The sequence below is a fragment of the Macaca mulatta genome, chromosome 8 (genome assembly GCF_049350105.2).
Source record: "Macaca mulatta isolate MMU2019108-1 chromosome 8, T2T-MMU8v2.0, whole genome shotgun sequence".
Taxonomy (NCBI): domain Eukaryota; kingdom Metazoa; phylum Chordata; class Mammalia; order Primates; family Cercopithecidae; genus Macaca; species Macaca mulatta.
The window spans coordinates 106,682,417-106,701,295 of record NC_133413.1 but is presented as its reverse complement, the minus strand read 5'-3'; the positions used below and the strand labels follow the sequence as shown (position 1 = coordinate 106,701,295).

The following is an 18,879-nucleotide window of genomic DNA, read 5'->3' as shown; positions in this document are numbered from 1 at the left end:
CAGCTCCCCCATCTGTACAGTGGGAATCTGTATACACCGCCTTTCCTGGTTTGTCGTGAGGACTTAGAAGGCATATGTAAAGTGTTGGGCACTATTATGGATCGGTTGAGTTGTGTCCTCTCAAAATTCCAGTGTTGAAGCCCTAACCTCCAATACCTCAGAATTTGAGCTTATTTGGAGATAGAGTCATTGGAGAGGTACTTTGTCAAGATGAGGTCATAGGGAGTACAGTGAGCTGCTAATCCAATGTGACCTGTATCCTTATAAAAGGGAATGCTCGTGTGTCCTTATGAAAAACACATGGGACTGGACACGGTGGCTCACGCCTGTAATCCCAGCACTTTGGGAGGCTGAGGCAGGCAGATCATGAGGACAGGAGATTGAGACCATCCTGGCTAACATGGTGAAACCCCATCTCTACTAAAAATACAAAAAATTAGCTGGGTGTAGTGGCGCACACCTGTAGTCCCAGCTATTGGGAGGCTGAGGCAGGGGTCACTTGAACCCTCCGGGAGGCAGAGGTTGCAGTGAGCTGAGATCGCGCCACTGCACTCCAGCCTGGGCGACAGAGCGAGACTCCATCTCAAAAAAGAAAACAAAAAAAGAACACCATGAAGCCTCAGACATGCACAGGGAGAACGCCACGTGACCACGAAGGGGCCATGCATCAACAAGCCCAGGGACCACGACTGCCAGCAAACCACAAAGATAGAGGAGGAGCCTGGAACAAATGCTCCAAAAGGCCCCAGGGGGAACCAGTCCTGCCAATGCCTTGATCTTGGACTTCTGGCCTCCAGAACAGTGAGAGGCACATTAACGGAAGCCACATCTAGCTGGCACACGTCTCTAAGTTAGGGTCAGGACAATGATGAGCATGGAGAAGTATACTGTGCATGTGGCCAAATGCTGTTCACTGGGAATGATTAAGAATAATAGAACAATAAAGAGGTAGTTCCCAAAATTTCATTTTGCTAATAGTTTTTCAAGACTATAATTCTTTTATTAAGGAAATGCAACAAACTTTTGATTACTGACATATTAGAGCTAACATTTAGAATCCATTTTGCAGCTACCAAATACCCTGGATGCTCTTATAGTACTTGAACACAAAATTCTATTATCTCAAATTGGAAGCTAGTTAGTAGGTCAACTGATCTATTGAATTCTAAGCAGATCTCCTCATTCCCATTTATTTGTCTTACTTGGAATTTTAACTTCATTCTTTAGCTTTATTTCATTTGTTTCTCTTTAACACTTGCAGGACCAAGGTACACTTTATTAAGTTAACAAGGAGGTTTTTTTAAATATTTGCTTGTTTTTTAAACAGAAGTATAAAATATTCTTATGGGATGGTTTAAATATATTTTGTACCACAGGGGCTGGAGAATGGATTAACTATTAACGGACATACTTTTTCCTATATATAAAACCTACACACACGGCACAGTCTGGGGAACCCCCAATGCCCTCCTTCTTACCTCAGTCAGCTCCCAGGTAATACTGATTGTCCAGCAGAGACCGTAACTACGGATCAGCAAGGCCTTCATGGCCCAGCCCCAGAAATGTCCAAATGCAAATATATCAAAGTGGCTGATAATCCTCTCCCAGGTGATCACATGGCAGTTCACAGCATACTCCTATTTAAAAAAGTGAATAATTAGTGAAACTCTAGAAATCAACTTGCTTCTAGGATTCCACCGGTAAATGAAGAGAACAGATATGACCTTGACAACTAAAAAGTCCTGCTCAGTAAAAAAAAGAGAAAGTTTTAATAACTTAAGGGTCTTGAGGGAAAATGGACAAGTATTTGAGTTTATAAATCAAAACTGCTTTGCTGTGAATTGCAAAAGCTGCATTAAAATGAGAAGCAAAATAATTTTACAAAGGCTCAACATATCCTAAAGAGGTGGTATGACATAGATCATGTCATCTGACCACAGGGCAACAATATTAAAGCCAGTAACTAAAGCACAAATACAAGATTCCCAATAGATTTGGAAATTTAAACACACATTTCTAAATATCATGGATTAAAGAAGAAATCATAATATAATTTTTTTAATGTGCCATAATGATAATGAAAATATACCATGTAAAAATTGAACTTTAGAGGAAAATGTAAAGCCTTAAATAGTTACGCTAGAAAAAAGAAGAAAAGCACCCAACTTCAGTAATTAAAAGAACAGAGAACTCCCCTCCCCCAAAATATATCAGATACTACATAATTTAAATATTAAAAATTACAAAGCTTTTAAGAATTTTGGTTCCATTTCTAGTATCTTTGTTTTTGATTATACATATTTCTAAGTAATTTAATATCATATGACTGCATGACAATATGATAATATAACATTTATCGGGAATCTCTACATTTCACATCCTTTCTTCCCAAAATTAATTTGATAGGCAGTAGTAAGAGTTGGCAAATATTCACCCCCTATTATCAGCCAGCTGAAAAAAAATCCTATAAACTATAATAGTTTTAAATTCCAGAAATACTTCCTGAGAGCAAAAGAGCTTCCCTGTCTCTTCTGAAACCCACCACACATCAGATTTCCTTCTCAGATAAAATGCGTTTCAACTTGCAAAGCTGAACAAACATTTTTAAGAATTCTATTTTTTGAGCACTAGTATGATGTGAGATTATGCTGTGTAAATGGGAAATCTGGAGAAAGGAGGATAAAATTCAATACGGATGAGTCAAGATAAGGCTTAAAAAAAAAAAAACAAACTGCCCTGCAATAAGATGAAAAGTCTCTTCCCGGACTCTGGAACAGCACGTTCTTGTCACAGAGAATCGCAGGCTGACAGAGGGAAATGCCCTTAGGCTGAAGCAGGTTATATATTAGGTTAAGGAGCACGGCCACGTCCCATCAACTCAAATGTCTCAACCACCCCACCCTCTTCTTTACTCTGGAATACACTGTGTAGAGTTAGATAAGGAAGGGATAAGATCTGTTTTTAGAAGGCTACTCTTAAAGTAATCACAGCTTGCAGATAACTCTGGAGGCCTTTATACTCTATTAAGTATTTCTACGCTTTGACATGTGGGAAGGCACTTTAAAAATCATAAAGACCAATCCATCTATTTGCAGTATAGTTAGTAATGAACAGATTTACCAGTTATCCCCTTCGTAAGACTTGAGGTCCTGGTCCCGGAAGGGCCACAGGGCACTGCCGTTTAAAGCAGCCAGAGAGCTGCGTGCAGGCAGAACCCTGGGAACCAGGAGGCACAGGCTTTAACCGAAGACAGCGGAGAGCTGAAGCCTGGAAAGGGGGTCAAGTGGACAATGTCTGTGAGCAAAATATGGGTAAAGACAGATTCTGCTGACTCCCAACTGCTCCTAGGCTGATCTTGGCAACCCTACCCTCTGCCTCGCTTGCTGGACACCTAACCAAATACCAAGTCCTATTCATTTTACCTCCCCAGGTTGTTCTTTTATCCATCTCACTGCCACTATTATTTCTTGCTTAGACTTCCGTAATAACAGCTTTCGAAAACTGTGGAATGTGTAAGGCATATAACAAAGTATAGACGATGCTATAATAAGCACCTGGGCATTCACATCCAGCTTCAGACTACAGAGAGATCTTGAAAATCATCATCAGATCATGGAATGTGCATGCATGTGTGTAAAGGTGTCTGGGGCAGGAGGGCGGGGAGAAAGGGGTTGGGTAGCATGCCCGTCCCAGTGCAGAAGGATCTCCACTACTGCACACACCGGGTCTCCAGCCCAACTATCTGTTCACTCCTCTCTGGGGCAGTTGCTGACTTTGGAAGAAGAAAGAGATCCAACCTCTTTTGGGTCCTCTTTGGAAATTACCTGCCTACAGACAGCACAGGTTCTCATCAGCTCCCCCAGCCATGCAGCAACTTTTATGGGTCAGGCCCTGCTTTGTAGAAGAAGCTTGTGGTTGTCTAATGGGCGAGGGGAAGACAGGCTTGCTTAATTCAGCCCAGATCTAAAGCTATCTGCTCCACTGAGCTTTTACAGGAAGAAATCAGCTGAGATTTTGAACTCTTGTTTCTGTTTCCAAACTCCACTAGAAATGGAGGTATTATTGATTGATCTCCTAAAACATCAACACAGGTCATGTAGCTCCTCTGCTTATAAACCTTCCATGGCCTTTTCGTACATTTAGAATAACCCAAACTCCTCATCCCAGCTGGCTCAGCCCTGGCCGCCTCCTTAGCCTCAGGCAGGGCCCTCTGCCTTTTGATCCCTACACTCCTTCTGTACCAGACTGGTCCCAGCTCCCCACACCCCCAATCAGGGCCTCTGCACAGGCTGTCCCCTTTGTAACGATTGTGCTTCCTTGAATCTATGACATGCCTTTTTCACACTGTATTGTTTTGAGAATTAGGGTGACTATTTCAATATATTACAATGTGTAGCACTTTCAACGTAAAGTTTCTTTTTCTTTTTTCTTTTTTTTTTTTTGAGACAGAGTCTCACCCTGTTGCCTAGGCTGTAGTGCAGTGGCGCAATCTCAGCTCACTGCAACCTCCGCCTTCCGGGTTCAAATGATTCCCCTGTCTCAGCCTCCCGAGTAGCTGGGATTACAGGCGCATGCCACCACACCTGGCTAATTTTTGTATTTTTAGTAGAGACAGGGTTTCACCATGTTGGTCTCAAACATGGTCTCAAACACCAGGCTGGTCTCAAACTCCTGACCTTGTGATCCGCCCACCTGGGCCTCCCAAAGTGCTGTGATTACAGGCATGAGCCACCATGCCCAGCCCAAGGTTTCTTTTTTTCTCCTCCAAAAAGTCATACCTATAATTGATGGTGCATCTTAAAATTGATGTTGACCTCGCAAAGCCATGACCAACCTTCACATTATAAAAAGAGAGACCACCAGACACTGTGTGCCTCCTAGTGTGATACGTAGCACCAGCTATGAAGCAGTCCCACTGTAAAAACTGATCCGGAATACAGAATCTCATCCAGCCCCTACACCTGAGTTCTACTTTATAGAAGATACAGGGGGACAAAAAGAACATGTTAAATGATGATACTGCAAATGCAGCTGCAAAATCCAGATGTGAAAAACCCTATAGAATAAAGCAATGTGGTTTCTTTGACAAATAAACTTTCAGGAAATGATGAGAGGGAATTACAGATGAAAACAGATTTAAAAGACACATCAACTGCAATGTGTAAACCTTGTCTGGATCCTATTTTCAATAAATCAACTGTACAGAACATTTACGAAGCAACTACAGAAATGTGAACACTCACTGCGTACTGTTCACTGTTCAGTGGTTATGCAAAAAAAAAAAAAGGAAAAGCCCATCTATTTTAGGTTTAATTTCTGAGAACTGTTTCAAAATAATCCAGGATGTGGAATGAAAAGGTAAAATAAGTTTGGGCCTGTGTCAGTAATACTGACACTGGGTGATGGGTACATGAGGTTATAGATTCTCTCTACTCTTGCACAGGTTTAAAATTTTTCATAATAAAATTCTAAAAAGCTGTTGAAATTGTCTTAGGGTTCAACAGCCAACAATTATTGGTTTAATTTGCCTTCTTGTAGACTCCAAGCTCCAAGAGGACAGGGAGCACGCCCACCCTCTCCCCCACTCCCTCCAGCATGGGATGTTGTCTTATGAAGAAGAAAAGCGGGGTCAGCATTAACTCGCCAAAGACTGCTGCTTCAAGACAACACAGTCTACAAACTTGTCTGAAATTTAAAGACATATTTTTGAATAGAATCAATATTTTAAAATGCAGCAACTTTTCAATTACACAAACAAACTGCCTCTAATGGGATTTCAGTGATCCAATTTACAATATTTATAATATTATAATATTAATTCTAAGGGATTTATAATATTTTATAAATATTTATATTTATAATATTTTATGAATATTTATATTTATATTATATAATATTTTATAATATTAATTTATAATATTGATTCTAAGAGAAAATGAAGTCTGAGTCTCAATGTGTGATACCAGGCATGGACCATGGTCTATCAAGATTAGGAATGGGTAGCAGCATGAAGGAGTGGAGAGAGGAGGGACTCTGGGAAGCCAGGAATTATAGACCTGTCTTGCATAAAGGAACCACTAATGAATAGGTCCTTAGAATTGCAAAAGACAACTTTAAAGAAGTATAAAGGGATGGGATTAGAGATGAAGAAGATGAGGCTGTTTTAGCACCAGTTAGAACTCTACAAGCTGAACACAGCCTCGTGCTTTACTTTGGCAAGAAAGATTTAGCCAATACTTGAAAACTAGAGTTTAAAAGCCAGGTTCAGCTACTTGGGGGCTGTAACTGTGACATCTGGATGTCTCTGTGAGATCAAATTCCTAAGAAAGCCAGGTGTCAAGAGCATTATTATTCGATTCAATCTCCTCCTACTGGCTGTGAGAACTGGATCAACAGAGGCACACAAGCACATCCACCTGCAAGTCAGTTTACTTTGCAATGTGACCACTTTTGGTCAAAAATGCAAGAAAGATGTTTAGGAAAATATTACATTTGGGATCTTTCTCCCAATTTCTATTTCCTAAGGCTCCTGTGAGCATCAAAGCACTTATTTTTATGACTATATACTGGAAGCACACTCCAAATGAAAAGTACAGGTTTTGATGCCAGAGAGATCCATTGGCTTGTGTTTTCAGTGAGATACTGCATTTTTAGCTTCCATCTCCTCCTCTGTAAAATGGTGATATGAACATCTAGCATGCATGCATGAGGCTTATGTAGGATATAAAGTGCCCTGCACAGTGTCTGACAAATAGACAACTCATAATAAATAACTGCCATTATCCTTATAACCGTCATCTGCATTATCATCATTATGATAGGCTAAGATCTTCGTCAACCTCTGCCATTCTCTCCCTTAGAGTAAACAAATTCCAAAACAGACTTTCTCCCCTGAGACTGATAAATAATTTCTGGCATTCTTATTTTAGCTTTAAGCATATCCCTTAAAAAATTTACAGATAACAATCTTTAAATACCACTCTAAGAAGGATTTCACCAGTGTCACTATGGGGGAATGATTATTTCTTGGACCTTTTATTAAGTCCCTTTGTATTACTTCTTGTTTGTCAAAGGAAGCCCATCTATGGCCCAATTCCTGTTCTCCTTTTCAGAAAAGAATTAACCTGTACCAAATGTTGGGATTAAAAAACATTGGAAACAAACACATTATTATATAAAATAGTGTGATATTGTGATTCATAATAAATAAATAATTTGGTCCTTGTCCCCAGTTCCTGGCCCAGAGCTCCTGAAACCCTTGCAATTTTCCTGACCAACAGGGGTGCCAGGTGCATCTTTTGTTCTAATACCTGTTCTTTGACCCCAGTTACTGACACAGAGTTCCTAATCCCTTGGAGTTTCCTGGGTGATAGGAGCATCTTTTGTTCTAATGAGGTGACTTGGTAAGTTCCTGGGTGGGGGCTGGTTATCAGAAAGACCAAACCATGATTAGAAGCCTAGAACTTTCAGTCCCACCCTCCATCTTCCAGGAAGGAGAGCAAGACTGGAGATTGAGTTAAAAATTGATCATGGCGGGCTGAGTGCAGTGGCTCACGCCTGTAATCCCAGCACTTTGGGAGGGCAAATCACCTGAGTTCAGGAGTTTGAGACCAGCCTGGCCAACATGGTGAAACCCTGTCTCTACTAAAAATACAAAAATTAGCTGGGCATAGTGGCAGGCGCCTGTAGTCCCAGCTATTTGGGAGGCTGAGGCAGGAGAATTGCTTGAACCAGGGAGATGGAGGTTACACTGAGCCGAGATTGTGCCACTACACTCCAGCCTGGGGGACAGAGCGAGACTCCGTCTTTAAAAAATAAAAAATAAAAAATAATTTAAAAAAATTGATCATGGGCTGGGTGTGGTGGCTCATGCCTATAATTTCAGCACTTTGGGAGGCTGAGATGGGTGGATCACTTGAGGTCAGGAGTTCGAGACCAGCCTGGCCAACATGTTAAAACCCTGTCTCTACTAAAAATACAAAATTAGCCAAGTGTGGTGGCACATGCCTGTAATCCTAGTTCCTCAGGAGGCTGAGGCAGGAGAATCCTTTGAACCTGGGAGGCCAAGGTTGCAGTGAGCTGAGATCATGCCACTGTGCTCCAGCCTGGACGACAGAGTGAGGTGCCATCTCAAAAAAGAAAAAAAAAAAAAAAGGCCAAGCGTGGTGGCTTATGCCTGTAATCCCTGCACTCTGGGAGGCCGAGGCAGGCAGATCATTTGGGGTCAGGAGTTCGAGACCAGTCTGGCCAACATGGTGAGACCACCGTCTCTACTAAAAATACAAAAGTTAGCCGGGTGTAGTGGCGGGTGCCTGTAATCCTAGCTATTCGGGAGGCTGAGGCAGGAAAATTGCTTGAACCTGGGAGACAGAGGCTGCAGTGAGCCAAGATTGTGCCACTGTACTCCAGCCTAGGCAACAGAGTGAGACTCTGTCTCAAAAAAAAAAAAAAAAAAAAAAAAAAAAAGTTCAAGCCTATGTGATAGTCTCCATAAAAATCTCTGAACTCTCAGGTTCAGAGTTTCCAGGTTAGTGAACACAACCACATGCTGGGAGGGTGGTATACCCCAGCACCACAGAGACAGAAGCTTCTGTCCTCAGGACTCTGCTGGACCTCGCCCTAGGTACCTCTCCATCTGGCCGTTCACCTGTATCCTGTACCATGTCCTTTACAATAAGCTGGCAAACTTAAATATTTCCCTGAGTTCTGTGAGCCATCATAGCAAATGATCATGCACAAGGAGGATATTGTGGGAACCCCTGATTTGTAGCTTATTGGTCAGAAGCACAGATGACAGCCTGGACTTGCGAGTGGCATCTGAAATGTGGGCAGTCTTATGGGACGGGCCCTTAACTAGTGGGATCTGATGCTAACTCCAGGTGTCAGGAAAGTTGGAGAACTGGTTGGTGTGGGAAAAACCCACACATCTGGTCACAGAAGCGTTCACCGTCAGTGAAGAGAAAAATAGTTGGTTTTTCCCATATAATTAGTCTCTTCAGTAAAAGCCAAAATAGAGTCGTTTTAGCCAAGAATAAAATTTTTTTTGTATGGTTTAATAAAAATAATAGTAACAAATGAAATAGCCTAAATCATTACAACTGGCCTCTCTGTGGCAAGCAGTGGGGCAGGACCAAGGCATCAGAGCCAGAGAGTGCAGGTGCTGAGGGTGAGGCTGATGGGTGCAGGGGCAGCCGCCGTGACCCAGAGCCTGGGGTGTTGGGGGCACCATGGCAGACCTCGCAGTAGGCCTCACAGATAATGCTACTTTGTTCACTTCACAACAACCCCCAAGTAAGTATTACTATTTCAACTTACAAAAAAATGGAATAATCTAACAAGTACTTTGCCCAAAGTCCCACAACTACCAAGTAACAGAGGCAGAATTCATGCCCAAGGCTGTCTGACGATAAGGTGTATATTCTTCCTCACAGACCCGTCTGCATAATGAGAGGATATCCTTTCCCTGGACTCTATCACCTGTGGACAACCATGCAACTCAACAACCCTCCCAAAGACCTGGTTTCTAGGTAACTACACAGGAAATATAGAGAAGGGACAATTTAAAATGTCAAGTCTACTACCTCTTACACCCAAGAAAGAATCTACCAGTTTCTCCAAAGGGCCGCTGACAAGTACATACCATGACATCTGCTTCCCTTGTGGCATATCGAAGATTTGGATCTAGCCAATACATGAGAGATTTAACCTGCTCGAAATTCAGGAAGAGTAGGAATACCAGGAACAGGAAGTAGAGCACACTGAGTCCTGAGAGAAACAAAAACATGCTGAAGTTTAGAAGAGATCCAATAGTCAGACACACACGTTACACATTAGACTCGAATGGCATTGCCAAAACCAGACACTAAGATTGCAGCACAGCCTGTCAAGACTCCTCTTATAATCTGGGATTTCCTTTGATGAGATAGTCTGATACACAGTCCTAATTCAGATTGAGAGGGGTGCATAAAACTATCTCTGAGAAACTGATGCTAACTTAGATTGAGACTTGAAGGACCGCGAGGCAAAGGGTGTGTGGGGTGAGTGTGAGGATCGCACGCGACATTCAGGTAGAGAACGGTGTGCAGGTCGGTTTCTGAAAAGAGAAATGTCTAGGACCCAATATGTGGCTAGAGCACTAGCAGAGAAGGGAATGGAGCAAGGCAGCCCTGAAGTGACAGTCAGGGCTTAAAGGCCACGGCCAACGTTTCAGATTTGATTGTAAGTTAAGTGGAGAAATAAAATGATCTCGGTAACATTTTAAAAAGCCAACTAAGTGGACTGGAGGAGGGCAAGGCTGTGTGTGGACAGTACTACTGGTGTAAGGTTCAAGAGGTGGCCCAGGGCCACTTATTTGAGACTTACACTCCACATTAGCCCTTGTAGGCATTATTTCATTGTTCTGTCATCTCATAATTGCGATCCTAGTAATCACTATGTGTAATTTAAAAAAGAAATGTTAACAATGCACTTTTAGAAGGCAAAAGCCTGTCCAATACATTTTAGAGAGATTTCAGAAACCATCACCAGGGGTTTTGTGGTTTCTCTTTCTCTTGAACCCATTGGAATTAAAATGTTTATGCGGGACATTTAGAGACTGTGATACAAATGACCTTGGATCACAGCGTCCATCCAAACTTGGCTCAGCGCTAATCTCCAGTGAGCCACTCCAGAGGAGAGCACGTCCGTGGCTGGCATGAAATCCACTGCAAGCGCTATAGTGCCAGGCCTTCCAACAGCCACCCCTCTCCAGGCCTCAGGGAGCTCAAAGGAGGCCCGGGTGGTATGTGGCCAGCCAATAATGGTGCATCCTAGGGCCCAGGGAATGCACATTTTTTAGGCAAGTCGATATGAGAATTGCCTTCAATTTGCTCTTATGCACCACCCATTTTTTACTAATTTTTACCACAAATGCCCCCCACTACACTTTTTAATAATTATGGTCCTCTTGAATAATTACATTAGGACAGAAAGAATCTGTGGTGCAGGGATTCTCAATCTGGAGTTCTCGGTTGGGCTTTGAGGTCTGTGAAGCCCTGGACACTATATGCAGAACTGTGCATGGTAAATGCCCATGGGTGCACACATAGGGAATGGGTCTATCTATAGGTCTCACTGGATTCTCAAAGGGCTCCATGCTCCCAAAAGGCTCTCAGGAAGGAAATAAAACTGCTTATTACCTACCATAGATCATTTGAAATAGGAAGAATTCAGATGTGTCCCACTAGCTGAAAATAACTTTTAACTTCAAACAGCACTATTAAATCAATGGGAGGTATGTATGTCATAGCCAGGACTATCTTTTTGAAAATGTAAATGGAATCAGGTCACTCTGGGAAAAACCCTCCCGTGATTTCCCCCTGCCCTTCCTGCCCTGCTCTGTACCCTGGCCCACAGTCCCCATGATTACATCTGTGCCCGATGACTCTCTGAGCTCTCTCCTACTCTTCTCCCAGGGCTCACTATGCTTGGGCCACACTGGCCTGGAAGTGGTTTCCAGCTGTGGGCTATTTTAGCAGCTTTTCCCTTTGCCTGGGATGCTCTCCTCCCCCAGAATCTTTGTAGGCTTGGATCCTTCTTTGTATGACAGTTTCAGACTCGGCATCACTCCCTCAGGCCTCCCATCACTCCTCAAGCTAAAGCAGACACCAGCTCCTGTCACCTCCCCTGGTCTTAACTAGCTTCCTAATAACTTCAGATAGGTGATATTTTTTGATTACTGATTTGTGTAGTAGTTTGTTTACTAACTGTCCTCTGTCTCCAAGTGGAAGGGCAGCTCCTTGAGGGCAGGCTCCTGTCTGTCTGGTCTTCCCTGGTAGCTTCAGGGCCCAGAGCAGCACCTGTTACACAGCACACTCAGTGAATGGCTGCTGAGTGAAAAGCTCACCAATCAATTCAAAGAGACTAAGAGTTACCTAGAAGCTCTGAAGACTGAAAGAACAATAGGCAGCCTTTAGCAAAATAGCAATTTCTTAGAGTTCTTGTACATTTTTACATAAGGTTACATTTACCAAACCTAAAATGATTCATTTGGTGACTTATTTAGGCCAGATGAAGCCAATATCCAAAGTTCTGAAGATTCATTTTAAATCCATTTAGGTGATTTCACTATTTAGACTACAAAATCAAGTAAAAATAAGACATCCAATATTTAGATGCTTATTTGTAACCCTTAGTTCAAATTAGGGTTCTTTGTCAGAAGTTTTTTTTGTTTCCGAGTTCTCTCTCATTCATAACACTGAAGAAATTGAATTGCTTTGTTTTCGTTCCCTCCCAGATGCTCACAAGACAAATGTGCTCATAGTAGGTACTTGGGCTTGCACTAGTAAAAACCAATATGAAAACACACAAAGGAAAACAAGAGATATTTGCTTAAGTCAAATCCTGTGTACATTAAGAGACAGCAACATAAGGAGGCATGTGGAGTTGAAACAGTTCACGTGTAAGAGAATTTAAGTCATCATCAACACTTCATTTTGTGTCAAATAATTTTAAGAAACCACGTATATTAGGAACATCAAAAAGTAAAAAGCTAGAATAAAGTTTTAACTATTAAGAGTGGCAAGTAAAAGTCTTAAAGTGATTAACAGAAAAAAAGATTAAAAAAATAGAACATCCTTTTACACTGCTAATGGAAACTCACCAAAAACCATTCGCCATAAGGCTGGATGAGGTCGAGTGAACGGACCTGCAGATAAATAACATTATAAAGTTAGAATGAACTGGTTTCAGAGAAGGCTAAAACTTAAGGTGCTGCTGATCTCCATACAGATAACAATAAGATAAAGCTCTCTACTGTTAAAAGTGTTTTTTTTTTTTTTTGGTTTTGTTTTGTTTTCTTTGTCACATAAACACTTTGAGGTCAAATTTTGGTTGAAATGTTTTCTCCACATTATAACAACTGTCACCACAATCATCACAGGCACCACTCCCCACAACAGAGATTTTTTTAAAGCTTTGTCTTGAGAAGTCAGAACGTAATTTCCCATGGAAACAATGTTGTAACAGTGAGTGGGTCACCAGGCCAGGCTTAAGTGTCTGTGACATATATTGTACCTTAACAAGTAAAATGTCCCAGCTGTCCAGGAGCTCCAGGGAAAGAGGTTCTGGACAACACAGTCATCATTGTGTGCGTGCGTTTGCGTGTGTGTGTGCATATGTGTGTGTGCGGGAGAGAGACAGAGAGAGAAAGACAGAAAGAGAGAAAGAGACAGAGAGAGAGAGAGAGAGAGAGACTGAAAAATAACAGAGGAAAAAGAAACACTGTGTGGCTTTTGATTATGACTTGTGCTGACAAAACACCTCTGACATGGCAATCCCGTTCAGACACAAGCAGATTCCACACAACTGAAACAAAAGTCTCATAGGACAAAACTTTCCCTTACGACAAGTGATACGCCAATACTTTCTCTTTTTTCAGTAAAAAGCAGAAGAGGGAGAAGAAAGCAAGCTGAGCCTTGACCTTACACCTCACAGCTATGGAAAAGCACCATTCTGGTGAGTACCTGTTCTGTGCAGGGCTGCTCACGCCTTTTGAACAGCCTTCCTACACTTGCAGAATTTCCAACGTTATGAATCCCGTGTCCCCAGGAGAGACACCAGAGCTTGTTTCCCAGCCTTCTTTACAGGTAGGGCTCGGTCTGCAGTGGCACTCATGCCAGTGTTGGCCTCAGGAGCTAGTGACAGTGAAGGGAATAGGCACAGCTCTCCTCTCTCTGTTTCTCTAGCCCTGGCCAGTAGGGGCAGTAGTCAGGTGGTGGCCATCCAAAGTGGCACTCCCTTAGAATCCATTGCAGAAGTGACACTGGGGCAGACCATAGCCCTCGCTCGCTGGGGTTTCCTCCTTAGAACAGTTCTGGGTGTGGTGCCTGTTTCTGGAAGCTCAGACTATGGCTGGTTTCCAAGCAAGCCTATGACACTGTGAGCCCCTCCTAGTCTTTAACAGGCTCTTTAATGAGCACAGTCAGCTTCTGTTGCTTGCAATCTTGAATCCTATCTGAGGCAAATATTCCACTGTAATTTTTATTCCTGAATTCATTCTAAAATCATCTATATATTCTTAAAAAGACCACACTGAAACATATTTTAACTACTTTCTTTGGATGAGTCAAGTTTTTATTACGAAAATCAGTTACAAGTACCCCCCACCATTCAAATCTATCAGTTCCTAGGTGGCATTTCGGATGGTGAGTTTGGTTCATGAGAGACTCTGCTTTATCCAAATGTGTTTGGTTCCTGCGTTTTGGATGGCAGGTAGTGAGAACTCAGATGGTTAGGGGTTTATTGAAAATTCATCTAAATCTGTTTGATTTCTGAGTTCTAATAGTGAGGGCTCAGACAGTGAGGAATACCTATAGTCCTTTTCAAAATCAGCTGCTTCTTTCTCAGAAAGTCACAGTGAAGGTTATAAACCAGGATCCCCCACCAGGTAATATGAAACCACCACCTTTTGTCAAGTCATTGGGAAACTCATGGCTAAAACTGTCATCTTTTCAGTTATTTTCATTTCCAAATACTCCTCTTTACTCATGGTAGGTGATAGCTCTTGACTTGTCACCGTAAGTGACTTCTGTATTTTGGTGGCCTCCTGGCTTGCAAATATTACTTCATTTTTACGTTGCAAATAACAACATAAAATTAACATTTTAGACATAAAATGGGATGTTAGTTTTCTGTATAGTTTCCTCTTATAAGGTTCAACTCTAAAACTGTATGACCTATTATTTGGCTTGTGACAAAATCAGCACTTAAAAATCCTATAAAGTTATTCTCAAGAGCAATCATAATGACAGGAGTCAGCAGTACCTTTCTGAGCACTTACTATGCACCAGGCTGTGGAATGAGACACCCCCACACAGTGTCATAAGGACTCAGTGACAAAGGTGTCATCATTACTCCCACTTTACAGATAAGGATACTGAGGCAGAGGAACCTGCCCCAGGTCACGCAGCTCATGGAATCTACCTTAGTTCCGTCAGAGCCTCCTGTGTCACCAGGTTGAGACGTAAGGAGCACCTGGGGACTTTCCTATGAACTTTCACAGAGCTAGGTGAGCTCAGGAAGAGGAGAGGGTTAGAGAGGGTGTCTGAGGGTTGAGCCCGGACTGGTTTCAGAACCAGGAGATCGAGGGGAAAGAAACAAGCTAGGGGTGTTGAGAGCTGACGCAATAGGGGGAAAGGCATGGCACAGGCTCCACCATAATGTGGAACTGATAAGCTGGCTCAGGAAAAGCAAGACCAGGGAAAGGGCAGGGAACTGATGGCTCTAAAGATAAAAGCCAGGGACCACCCTAATCCAGTGAGGTGGGAACCACTGGTAACTCTTGCCCACAAAAGGTGAGATAAGGCCCTGGAATGTAAGGTGACCCTTTCAGTAACTAACTTCAAAACCCAGTCTAGGTTTGATTTCAACCATCAAATCTTTATGTGAGGCTTGTCATAACTGCCCATGGCCTCCTGGGAAAAAACTCTGAATTTTTTAAAGTGGTATTTTAGAAAGTACATTTTCGTAGCATTATACACTAACAGTGCAATCTTTACCATCAGACAGCAGTAAAAGTATCATTTTACTTTTTCAAAAAAAAAAAAAAAAAATCGAGGATGAGGCTGGTGTGTTCTAGATTATAAATCCTGATACTTATGCTCACTAGGTTACCTGCACCTGGCCACTCCAGTCAAGTCACCTTTGCAGAGTCTAAGGGTGTATATGCCAGGGGTAGGGACACAACTGAGGAGGAGCCCCGCCTTCCACAGCATCACCTGCCTGGCATGAGCCCCACCTGCAGCATCCTATGAACATTCATGTCATCTCAATGCCTTCCTCACAGATCTTGTTTCTCAACAGACTACTGACTACTTTCCCAGTGGTCTTGTTAAGGCAGGCTTCCTTCTCTTCTCTGACCATTGTTATGGTTTTGAGGTTATTAGAAGGGCTCCGCCTCATGGTTGCTTTCCACAGGAGTTCCTACTCCTTATCTGTGCTTTATATCCGATTTGATGAAGGTTGCCTGGGAGAATTTGGATCTGTGGTGTGGTTACTTACTCTCTTGCTTATGTTGGAGAATTGGGGAAGACTTCTTAGGGCAGTGGTGCAGCAACAAATGCTGGGTTTTGGTTTTCTTATGAGGGACATTTAAAAACTATGTGTTTTCTTTTCTTTATTGTTCCTTCCACCTAGACTACATCATTTTCTTTTTCTTTTCTTTTTTTTTTTTTTTGAGACGGAGTCTCACCCTGTCACCCAGCTGGAGTGCAGTGGTGCGATCTCAGCTCACTGCAGGCTTCGTCTCCCAGATTCAAGTGATTCTCCTGCCTCAGCCTCCCTGGTAGCTGGGATTACAGGTGCGTGCCACCACGCCCAGCTAATTTTTGTATTTTTAGTAGAGACGAGGTTTCACCATGTTGGCCAGGCTGGTCTCAAACGCCTGACCTCAAGTGATCCACCTACCTCAGCCTACCAAAGTGCTGAGATTACAGGTGTCAGCCACCACGCCTGGCCTAAAATACATCATTTTCAATCAGATACTAAGAGCAAGATTAATTTCAAAAGAAATGGAAACCAAATGTCTTCATCATGAGAAGAGCTAGCATTTTAAAATCTACATCAGAAATTAGAAAATAAGATCATTGCCTGACTCACCAGAAACAGTTATACCTATAAAAAATTAAGTTTACAGGACTTCACCTTAGGGAAATACAATTATTTTAATAAAAATCAGACACTGCCTGTCCAACAGCTAACATTTGTATCCTCAGGCCAGAGGCCTCCTGGCAGACCCTCTTAGTCAGCTTCTCCTTTTGATTATTATTAGTTAGAGTTCTTCGAGGGAAATTTGAGAAGGTGAAAAAAATGATCTCTAAGCAACTTTCAAACTTAAGGAAAAGAAAATTTATTTATTTATTTTTTTTTTTTTTGAGATGGAGTATTGCTCTGTCACCCACACTGGAGTGCAGTGGCGCAATCTCAACTCACTGCAACCTCCACCTCCTGGGTTCATGCAGTTCTCCTGCTTCAGCCTCCTGAACAGCTGGGATTACAGGTATGCGCCACCCCACCTGGCTAATTTTTGTATTTTTAGTAGAGACGAGGTTTCACCGTGTTAGCCAGGCTGGTCTTGAACTCCTGACCTCAAGTGATCCACCTGCCTTGGCCTCCCAAAGTGCCGGGATTATAGGTGTGAGCCACTGCACTGGACTGGAAAATTTTTTTTTACAAAAAGTAGTAAAGCAGGGGACACAGGATGGAAGGAGAAAGGAGCTCTTTTTGTTTTTGTTTTTAAATTTAGAAGATAGTGACCTTTTGGATCTCTTTTAAACATCAAGGAGACATGATTACCATTATCTTAGCAAAGAGAAGTCAAAGGACAAACAATGATAAACTCAGGAAAAACAAGAAATACTAGTTTTCCACTCTCCTCAAAGACCTTAAAAAAGTGCTGAGTGCAGCTGAGTGCGGTGGCTCATGCCTGTAATCCCAGCACTTTGGGAGGCCAAGGCAGGCGGATCACCTGAGGTCAGGAGTTCGAGACCAGCCTGGCCAACATAGTGAAACCCTGTCTCTACTAAAAACACACAAAAAAGTTAGCTGGGCGTGGTGGTGTGCACCTGTAATTCCAGCTACTCAGGAGGCTGAGGCACAAGAATCGCTTGAGCCTGGGAGGTGGAGGGTGCAGTGAGCAGAGATCGCGCCACTGCACTCCAGCCTGGGCAACATAGTGAGACTCTGTCTCAAAAAAAAAAAGTGCTGAGTGGTATTTCTCTTGCAGACAACAAAAGGAAAAAAAGGAGGGCTTGTTCTGTGAACTTTTTCCAGGTGGATTTATTACTTAATTCAACATATGTTAATGAGAAGTTACTGCTGGCCAGGCACTTGAAGTACAGACGAGGCTGGGCTAGTTTCGGGGGCATGGCAAGGTGGAAAGGGGATGAACAACAGTTAAAGGGAGTTCTCAGAAACAGGAAATGTACACCAGAAGGACTCCTGTTGAAAGAAATCTCCAGCCAACTGGAGACTCAAATAGGTTTCTAAATTTCACTCCAGTGATAGGGTGGTATAGTTAAAATTACACATACACTTGAGTGTCAGTTGCTATAATGGGATGAAGGTAGCAATTAAAACATTTTTGTAAGGAAGCCAAAAGAGAATGAAGAGGACAACTGAAGAGGCAAAGAGGGCAGGAGAGAAGAAGTGTAAAAGCGGACATCAGACCCTCTCCTTCCCCTGCTCTCACTGCCAGCCCTCTCCCTCCATATCTGCTTATGGGACTGAAGGAAAGAACCACCCTGGGACCTAATCCTGCCACTCACCCTGTTGATTGTGACACACAATTTTGTTTGAGTGTCCACTCCTCTGCCATATAACTCAGGGGTGGATTCTAAACCAGCAGAGATAATCCTAGTCCCCTGTCATTCTTCTAGCCAACAAATATCTGTTGAATATCTACTCCTCTAAACACTATAAATTTCTGTCCCTGGAACAGATTGAGAAGAGACATGTGGCCCAATCCTAGTCAAAGACATGTAAGTGTGCTGGAGAATGGCTAGAAAAGGGGTCTCCACTCAAGTAAAGACAAACAAGACGAGATGATCTCTTCATCTGCTGGCCACTGCCTGCCACTATATGGCTGGCACTGCAGGAGCTATCTCAAGGCCAGCAGGGCAGACTGCAGACTAGAAGACGGCAGAACAGAAAGGGGTAAAGAAGCTGGCTCTTCACAGGTCACTGAGCTGCTGAATTAGTCAGCTTGCCAACCACCCTATCTCAGAACGTCTTGTTATGTAAGAAAATAACGAATTTCCTTAGTGTTTAAGCCATTTTGAAATGCATTTTCTATCACTTGTAGCCAAAAGCATCCTATTATAAAACCCTATGGAGAAAGTCAAG

At 42.6% G+C, this 18,879-nt stretch overlaps 1 protein-coding gene across 3 annotated transcripts in view; it reads right to left on the bottom strand.

The window, feature by feature from the left end:
• PTDSS1 (phosphatidylserine synthase 1) overlaps window positions 1-18,879 on the bottom strand; it is a 95,291-nt gene that overhangs the window by 60,255 nt on the left and 16,157 nt on the right. For all 3 annotated transcript variants that reach the window (XM_028852177.2, XM_077942421.1, NM_001257822.1), the window contains 3 exon segments: window positions 12,641-12,685; window positions 9,641-9,765; window positions 1,479-1,637 (listed from right to left, as the gene is read on the bottom strand). In XM_028852177.2, coding sequence (XP_028708010.1) covers window positions 1,479-1,637; window positions 9,641-9,765; window positions 12,641-12,685 — 329 coding nt within the window.